Source organism: Moschus berezovskii, chromosome 12, assembly GCF_049115385.1.
Source record: "Moschus berezovskii isolate FMDL1 chromosome 12, NW_MosBer_1.0, whole genome shotgun sequence".
Lineage (NCBI taxonomy): Eukaryota > Metazoa > Chordata > Mammalia > Artiodactyla > Moschidae > Moschus > Moschus berezovskii.
This window is the reverse complement of record NC_142471.1, coordinates 51,849,318-51,858,568: the sequence shown is the minus strand read 5'-3', so window position 1 is coordinate 51,858,568 and position 9,251 is coordinate 51,849,318. Positions and strand designations below refer to the sequence as shown.

At 45.4% G+C, this 9,251-nt stretch overlaps 2 protein-coding genes across 2 annotated transcripts; both read left to right on the top strand.

Annotated features, from left to right (window-relative positions):
* The first annotated feature begins 531 nt into the window (after positions 1–531).
* On the top strand, positions 532–7,609 carry LOC148775994 (endogenous retrovirus group PABLB member 1 Env polyprotein-like). Its single transcript, XM_088842503.1, has 2 exons — positions 532–645; positions 5,752–7,609. Exon 2 carries the CDS (start codon positions 5,753–5,755, stop codon positions 7,370–7,372), a length of 1,620 nt encoding a protein of 539 aa, XP_088698629.1. The 5' UTR covers positions 532–645; position 5,752; the 3' UTR covers positions 7,373–7,609.
* Positions 726–2,507, top strand: LOC148775995 (endogenous retrovirus group K member 10 Gag polyprotein-like). The gene has a single exon (XM_088841971.1). It carries the CDS (start codon positions 726–728, stop codon positions 2,505–2,507), a length of 1,782 nt encoding a protein of 593 aa, XP_088698097.1.
* Positions 7,610–9,251: the final 1,642 nt, after the last annotated feature.

The following is a 9,251-nucleotide window of genomic DNA, read 5'->3' as shown; positions in this document are numbered from 1 at the left end:
AGGTCTGTCCAAATGTGCTTATTTCTTTTTTTAAATTTATTTTAATTGGAGGCTAATTACATTATTGTATTGGTTTTGCCATACTTTGACATGAATCAGCCCCAGATGTACCTGTGTTCCCCATTTGAACCCCCCTCCTGCGGGGAGCGGTGCGTCTCGGATGCCTGCCCTGGGAGCAGTCCTTGTTTCAAGGAGCCTGTAAAGGCAATTGCCCCCTGTCCCGCCACCCCTTTGACCATGTTGGATAAACATTAACCGTGGGCTAAGGCGGATGGAGGCAGGTGAGAAGGGTCACGGTAGCTTAGTTTAAGAGAAAAACAAATTTGTTACTACCTTGCCTCTGACAGCCTGAGGGAAAAAGTCATTGTGTAAAAGAACAATTCTTTCTGTAACCATGGGGATATACATTCCTGATGTCCTGACTAAGATCTTGTTTGTCCTTGCATATATAAGGAGCACTCTATACAATAAAGTATTGCTGTTATACACTGCAATCCTCTCGACCCCATCTTTTCTCTCTCCCCTTTTTTCTAAGCCGACAGACGCCGATTCGTGTCGAACGTTGAATCGTCCGTGCAGGCACGGGCAGTTGGCGCCCAACGTGGGGCCCGAAGACGGACGACTGTTGGCCGCTACCCGGACCACGTGAGTCTTGCTTTATAGAATTACAAGTTTGAGGTTACAAGTTTGAGGGGTAGGAAGGTTTATTGTCGAGAGTATAAACTATGGGACAAAATAATAGCCGGCAATTCTTTGTGCATATGCTACAAATCATGTTGAAAGACAGAGGCATTCGTGTTTCTACTCCACGGCTGAATGCGTTTCTGGCATTTGTAGAAGAAGTATGTCCCTGGTTTCCTAAAGAGGGGACAGTTAATTTAGAAACCTGGAAAAAGGTGGGAAAGCAAATTCAGGCACATTACACTTTGCACGGGCCTGGAAAAATGCCTGTGGATACTTTTTCTCTGTGGTCCTTAATTCGAGACTGCCTGGACCTAGAAAATGGTGAGGAGTCGAGGCTTAAAGATAAGATACAGGATGATCCTCCTCCTCCAGAATCTAGTATTCCGCCATTGCAGGAAAGTCCCCTCGATCCTGAGGATACAGAGACTTTAGAAGAAGCAGCTGCTAAATATCATCAGGAGGATTGGGAGCTGCTTATGACTGATGCAGCAGGGGAAGAGAAAGGGAAAACCTGTATCCAGGAACTAGAATGTTTAATGAAGCAGCTACTGTCTACCATTAAAGATAATGTGGATACTCCTCCTCTTAATAATTCTGCTGCCGCTCCCTTGTCAGGGCCAGAAAAGCCTATTTCTTCTTCTGCGCCTCCAGCGTATGCTTCTTTTCTATCCCCCCTCCAGCAAGCACTTAAACAAGCTCAGCAAGAGGGCGAAGTTCTTGCTGGCTATCCCAAAGCATTTCCTGTTTTTGAAAATGCTAACCAACGCTATTATGAGCCATTACCATTTAAACAATTGAAGGAATTAAAGGTAGCCTGTGCCCAGTATGGTCCCACAGCACCTTTTACGCAAGCCATGGTAGAAAATTTAGGGGGCCAAAATTTACCCCCTAGTGATTGGAAGCAAATCGCCCGCGCTTGTCTCACGGGTGGCGATTATCTATTATGGAAATCAGAATTCGCAGAACAATGCGGAGTTATAGCTGAAACAAATCAGAGACAAGGGCTTCCCACTACTTATGAAATGTTAATTGGAGAGGGCCCTTATCTAAACACTAATGCTCAATTAAATTACCATCCTGGGGCTTATGCCCAAATATCCAATGCTGCTCGTCAAGCTTGGAGAAAATTGCCCTGTTCGGCCAACAAAACAGAGGATCTTTCAAAAATTCGGCAGGGGCCAGATGAGCCATATCAAGACTTTGTTGCTCGATTATTAGAAGCGGTAGGAAAATTGATGGCCGATGAACAAGCAGGCATGGTGCTAACCAAGCAATTGGCTTATGAAAATGCCAACTCCGCCTGCCAAGCAGCCCTCCGACCCTACCGAAAAAAGGGGGTACTTTCTGATTACATTCGTATCTGTGCTGACATTGGACCCTCATATATGCAGGGTATTACATTGGCTGCTGCCCTGCAGGGAAAAAGTATCAAAGAAGTTCTATACCAACAACAAATGAAAAATAAGAGGCGTCCCATCGCCTCTGGCAATGCAGGGTGCTTTGTGTGTGGCCAGCCCGGGCATCGGGCTGCCTTTTGTCCGCAGCGGGGTAATACCAATAATATCCGGACCCCCAATGTGTGCCCTCGGTGCAAAAAAGGAAAGCATTGGGTAAAAGATTGCAAATCTAAAACAGATGTGCAAGGCAATCCTCTCCCTCCCATGTCGGGAAACTGGGTGAGGGGCCAGCCCCAGGCCCCGAACCAATGTTATGGGGCCATGACGACCGAGCAGAGAGAAAATCATCAGGTGTCACCAGCCTCCTCCGCGCCACCACCGGGAGTGCCGGCCTGGACCTCTGTGCCTCCACCCACACAGTATTAACCCCAGATATGGGTATGCAAGCCCTGCCTACCGGTGTCCATGGTCCATTACCTCAGGGCACCGTGGGGCTGCTGCTTGGTCGTAGCAGCACTACTATGGCAGGGTTAATGGTGGCCCCCGGAGTGATTGATGCAGATTTTGAGGGCGAAATTAAGATCATGGCACATTCGCCTCGCACTATTACCACTATTCCTGCAGGAAAAAGAATTGCCCAACTAATTTTACTCCCTATTGTTCCCGCGGGAAAAGCTCATCGTGTCACTCGCGGCACTGCTGGTTTTGGTTCCTCTGATGCTTATTGGCTCAAATCAATTGAAAACTCTCGTCCAGAATTAATGTTAAAAATTAATGGTAAACGTTTTGTAGGAATTCTTGATACTGGAGCTGATGTCTCTGTAATTGCTGAAAAACACTGGCCAAAAAACTGGGCAAAACATGCGGCTATTTCAACTTTGCAAGGTATAGGACAAGCTAATAACCCTGAACAAAGTTCTGAATTGTTACACTGGGAAGATGGTGAAGGCCACCAAGGCGAAATGCGTCCCTATGTTCTCCCTAACATTCCTGTTAATTTATGGGGACGCGATGTGATGACATCCATGGGAGTGTACCTCTATAGTCCCAGCCCTCAGGTTGCGGCTCAGCTTTTTGATCAAGGGTTGCTTCCCTTTTCGGGGCTTGGAAAGCACGGCCAAGGAATGCCGCAACCTCTTTTATTGCGTTCCAATAATGACAGAAAAGGATTGGGCCATTTTTAATAGGGGCCATTGATCATCCCGCAACCCATGCTGATCCAATAACTTGGAAGTCTCCTGACCCTGTGTGGGTGGATCAGTGGCCCCTGTCAGCCGAGAAAATTGCAGCTGCCCAGCTTCTGGTGCGGGAACAGTTAGCGCTGGGTCATATTGAACCTTCTAATTCGCCCTGGAATTCTCCCATTTTTGTCATCAAAAAGAAATCTGGCAAATGGCGTTTACTTCAAGACCTACGAAGGGTTAACAGCACTATGGAACTGATGGGAGCCTTGCAGCCAGGGTTGCCTTCTCCCATGGCCATTCCACGTAATGCCCACCTCATAATCATAGATTTAAAAGATTGTTTTTACACTATCCCCCTTGCTCCTCAGGATTGTCCTCGCTTTGCCTTCAGTGTACCCTCTACTAACTTTGCTCAGCCGATGGCTCGATATCACTGGAAAGTACTGCCGCAGGGCATGGCTAATAGCCCAACACTTTGTCAAAAATTCGTTGCTGCTGCTCTTTCTACCACACGAACTTCTTTCCCTGATGTATATATATTGCACTATATGGATGATATTCTTCTTGCCCATAGCAATGAGACCAAGTTGCTTGCTGCATACGGTTCCCTTGAAGTCTCCCTCACTAACGCTGGACTCTGTATTGCTAAGGAAAAGGTACAAACTTTTCCCCCCTTTTCTTATCTAGGATTTCGCCTGGAACGTACCGGTTTCTATACCCAACCTGTTAAGCTGTCTAGAGATAATTTAGTTACTCTTAATGATTTTCAAAAGCTTCTTGGCGACATCAATTGGCTCCGTCCTCAGCTGCGCTTAACAACAGGACAACTACAACCCTTATTTAACATTCTTAAAGGCGATCCTCATCCTTCTTCCCCTAGGACCTTGACACCGGAAGGGGAACAGGCACTCCAGCTGGTAGAGACTGCTATTTCCCAACAACAATCTGGGTATTGTGATTATCAGAAACCCTGGGGACTATATGTCTTGCCCTCTTCTCACTCTCCTACTGGAGTTCTTTTCCAGGAAAACCCCCTGCGCTGGATTCATCTTCCATCATCTCCTTCTCGTGTTTTGACACCCTATCATGTCCTTGTTTCCAAAATTATTGCCAAAGGCCGAACGGACTCTGTCCTGTATCTCGGGCAAGAGCCTTCCTTTATTTGTGTTCCTTTTTCCTGTGAACAACAGTCCTGGCTCTTTCAGTTCTCTGACGACTGGGGGTTAGCGCTCGCCAATTATCCTGGGCAAATTATTCAACATTATCCCCCTAACAAATTGCTACAATTTGCATGTACTCATTCATTTTTGTTTCCTAAGGTTGTTCACCAGAAACCCCTTCCTGATGGAATTACTGTTTTTACAGATGGCTCTTCAAATGGCGTCGCCGGACTTGTTATTGATGGGATCCCATATTCCTGTCAAACTTCTTATCAATCAGCACAGGAAGTTGAACTCTTTGCCGTTCTCCGTGCTCTGCAACAAGTTCCTCACAGCCTTAATCTTTATTCTGACAGTCATTATGTAGTTCGTGCTCTCACGGTCCTTGAGACAGTGCCTTTTATAGGAGCTGTTAAATCTTCTATTTATGCTTTATTCTCTCATATTCAGCGACTTCTTCAAGCCCGGACGTCACCATGTTTCTTCGGTCACATTCGAGCGCACACTAACCTGCCTGGACCATTAACTTCTGGTAACGCTCTCGCAGATCACGCCACACACAGCATTTATTCTCTTACCTCCATTTCCGCTGCACAAGCTTCTCATGCCCTTCATCATCAAAATAGCCATTCTTTACGTCTACAATTTGGTATTAGCCGAGAAGCTGCCCGGCAAATAGTTAAAACTTGCCCTACCTGTCCGCAATTCTTTGTGGTTCCTTCCTATGGTGTTAATCCTCGCGGGCTACTGCCCAACGCACTGTGGCAAATGGATGTCACCCACATTCCCTCTTTTGGAAAACTCAAATATGTGCATGTGACTGTTGATACTTTTTCTGGCTTCCTTTTAGCCTCCCTCCAATCTGGGGAAGCTAGCCGTCACTGCATTCAGCATTGCCTGCGTTGTTTTGCTACCATGGGAATGCCCCGCTGTTTAAAAACTGATAATGGTCCTGGATATACTGGTAAAGCTTTCCAAAGTTTCTGCAGTCGTTTTGGCATCGCACACAAAACCGGTATCCCTTACAACCCCCAGGGACAAGGTATTGTTGAACGTGCCCATCAAACGTTGAAACATCAACTTAATAAATTGAAAAGGGGAACAGTGTATGGAGACACCCCTACTAACCTTCTTTATCACGCTCTATTCGTTCTGAATTTTCTGACTCTGGACCGCGATGGACGCTCTGCAGCTCAGCGATTCTGGCATCATGATGCGACAAAGGCGCGTCCTCTGGTGAAATGGAAGGATCCATTGGATGGCAAATGGTACGGCCCCGATCCTGTGTTAATCTGGGGAAGGGGTCATGTTTGTGTTTTTCCGCAGGATGCCGAAACACCGCGCTGGCTTCCGGAAAGGCTGGTACGCACGGCGGAGGCGATCCCTGACTGCCCAGATGCAGCGCTTGACCCTGAGGGAGACTGCCCCGTTGCCGACCAGTCAGCAGCTGAGAACACTGCTGCATGAGGCTCGCATAAACGCCGCTGAATCGTCCTCGTCTTCTCCAACTGCAATTCTTATATCGTTGCTACTCCTTTTAAATCAGATAGGCTTTGCCACTGCAGACAAATCCTCTGCTTGCCCAGCATTCGGGCCAGGGGTTTATCTCCTTGCTCTGACTGTATCTAGCTTGCTTTTTTCTTCTGAGGGAAATGTCTTCCTGTCATGGGCTCATTCTTATGCTGACTTTCACAACAGCTCCGCCTGCTGGGTTTGTACTGCTATGCCTTTGTCTGTAGTCGATGGGTTTCCTTGGTGGGTATCACCTGTACAACAAATGCATTTTCCTGCAGTCTGTGACTTTTTAATCCAGTATAAGCAATCTCACAGAAGTCTCCTTAATTTAAATGTCTCTGCCCTTCCTGAGTGTAACGACAGGGGTAATCAGAAGGCGAGCTCCTTGCTACAGTTCAACGTTAATGTGAGTTATAAGGCTGTTGAAGATGCATACCGCACTTATTCTAATACCAGCAAAAATAAGACTCGTCCAAGTCGGTTTTTTGGAGAGTATTATCAGATCTGGGATGAGTACTTTTGGATGACTCCGGAGAAAGGACAGTTGCTGAGACAAGCCGACATTTGCTGGGAACAACGAGAACATCAACCCCATTTTGGGGGAAAAGACTTTGAAAAAAATCTGTTGAAACATGTGGGCATTACCCCTATTTCTATGTGTACTCGGGTGATTGATGTAACCTTCCATTGTGATGTTCACCCCCTCTGGCCGGGATCCGATTGGGAAAACAGTCCCGGTATAAGATGGGTGGCTCCTAACGGGACAAAATGGATTTGTGGCTCTAATATTTGGCCCTGGCTTCCCCTTGGTTGGGTGGGACGTTGTAGTCTTGGATTTGTGTTTGCTCCTGGCCGAATCACTCGCTCTACTATGAAAAACCCCGCTAATCTTCCTCTTTTGAAAGCTCGTTGGTCTCGATCGGTTTTTCACTGGTATGATTATTTAACTGCTGTTTTTGTTCCTTCCCTTGGTAATGCTGATATCATGGCACATGTAGATGCCCTAACAAATTTCACACAGCAAGCCCTCCTAGATGCAAAAAGAGCTATAGAAGCATTAAATGAAGAACAAAAGCAAATGCGTAAAGCTGTTCTGCAAAACCGCATGGCGTTAGACATCCTCACCGCCGCTCAGGGAGGGACCTGTGCTGTTATAAAAGTAGAGTGCTGTGTTTATATTCCTGATTTGTCTTCCAATGTTTCCGATGCCGTTAATGATATGAAAGAGCAAGTGGAGGCTATGCAAGACTCCTCTGTGCCATTCTGGGAACAAGTCAAATCATGGTTTCATACAGATTGGTGGAAAACTTTACTTGTGATTCTGCTTGTAGTTGTATGTGTGCTCTGTTGTGGTCCTTGTATTGTACAATGCTTATCCAATTTTATCACTCGCCAGCTCATGGCATTCACTCGTATTATAAGGAATGGTTAACTCTTCTCTTACTGCCGCCCTGCTTCCTGACGCCTCTTTTTGACTGCCCTCACCTAATAGATCTTTATCCAACATTAAAGAAATAAAAAGGGGGAGCTGCGGGGAGCGGTGCGTCTCGGATGCCTGCCCTGGGAGCAGTCCTTGTTTCAAGGAGCCTGTAAAGGCAATTGCCCCCTGTCCCGCCACCCCTTTGACCATGTTGGATAAACATTAACCGTGGGCTAAGGCGGATGGAGGCAGGTGAGAAGGGTCACGGTAGCTTAGTTTAAGAGAAAAACAAATTTGTTACTACCTTGCCTCTGACAGCCTGAGGGAAAAAGTCATTGTGTAAAAGAACAATTCTTTCTGTAACCATGGGGATATACATTCCTGATGTCCTGACTAAGATCTTGTTTGTCCTTGCATATATAAGGAGCACTCTATACAATAAAGTATTGCTGTTATACACTGCAATCCTCTCGACCCCATCTTTTCTCTCTCCCCTTTTTTCTAAGCCGACAGACGCCGATTCGTGTCGAACGTTGAATCGTCCGTGCAGGCACGGGCACCCTCCCACCACCCTCCCCATCCCATCCCTCTGGTTCATCCCAGTACTCCAGCCCCAAGCATACTGTATCATGCATCGAACCTGGACTGGCAGTTTGTTTCACCTGAATGTTAAGTGTATGAATATAAGTTCTGTAGGAACTGTGGCTTTATCTTAGCCACTTTTATGTTCTTATATTGTCCTGTACCCTGCCAACTTCACCATCGTGTATTATCCAAAACTAGTAAATACTTATTAAACTAAAAAGTGCCATGGACTATAATAGTTTATTTCAATGTAGAAGAGATTAAAAAGATGCTGCAGTATTCTAGGGATAGTATTGCACTTTATAAAAATGTGTAACAATAGTTAACAGAATTTTTTTACCTTCTGGTAGCTGTCAAAATTAACAAAGTCATTTATTTAGCTTGGTTATGATGTATGACATTTAACTTATTCATTCATTCATTTGTTCATTTATATAACACATCTGTACTGACTGCCACCATTGTGGCTTTCATTAATTATAGATAATTTAGTTAATGATATCTAGTTTATTATAGCGGAGAAGGCAATGGCAAGCCACTCCAGTACTCTTGCCTAGAAAATCCCATGGATGGAGGAGCCTGGTAGACTGCAGTCTGTGGGGTCGCTAAGGGTCGGACACAACTGAGCAACTTCACTTTCACTTTTCACTTTCACACATTGGAAAAGGAAATGGCAACCCACTCCAGTGTTCTTGCCTGGAGAATCCCAGGGATGGGGGAGCCTGGTGGGCTTCTGTCTATGGGGTCACACACAGTCAGACACAACTGAAGTGACTTAACAGCAGCAGCAGCAGCAGTTTATTATAGAGACTTGCTAATTCCACAATAAAGTTAGCCATTTTTGCTTTGCTGAGACACATTTACCAAAAGAATATGGCAAATATTTTTAATTAGACATGAACATCACAATCACATTGGAGGCTTTATCCAAAAACAAATTCCTGTGTACAACCTCAAAAAGTTTGTGTCCCAGAAGGTATGAGTAGGGCCTGAGATTTATGTGTTTTAGCATTTTCTAATTTTTCAACACATAACCTGATTAAATCAGGATATTTTATTAGAAGACACTCCAGAAGTAATGGCACCCAAAATAAGTGCTTCTGATTTCAACCAGAGATCAGAATGCAGCAGTCAATCCTCAGTTCAGCTGCTCTCTTGATGTTTGCGGTGGTGGGGTTTTCCAACAGAGATGCCATTGGAGGTGGCCTGAAATTCAGGGAAATCCAAATACCGCAGAACATGCCATCAAGGAACGGACAGTAGTAACTAATGCTGCATTTTGTTATGTTATGATAGAGTAAAACCA

Coding starts and splice junctions, on each gene's coding strand:
- LOC148775994 (XM_088842503.1), top strand. CDS start 5,753: ATGCCGAAACACCGCGCTGGCTTCCGGAAAGGCTGGTACGCACGGCGG.
- LOC148775995 (XM_088841971.1), top strand. CDS start 726: ATGGGACAAAATAATAGCCGGCAATTCTTTGTGCATATGCTACAAATC.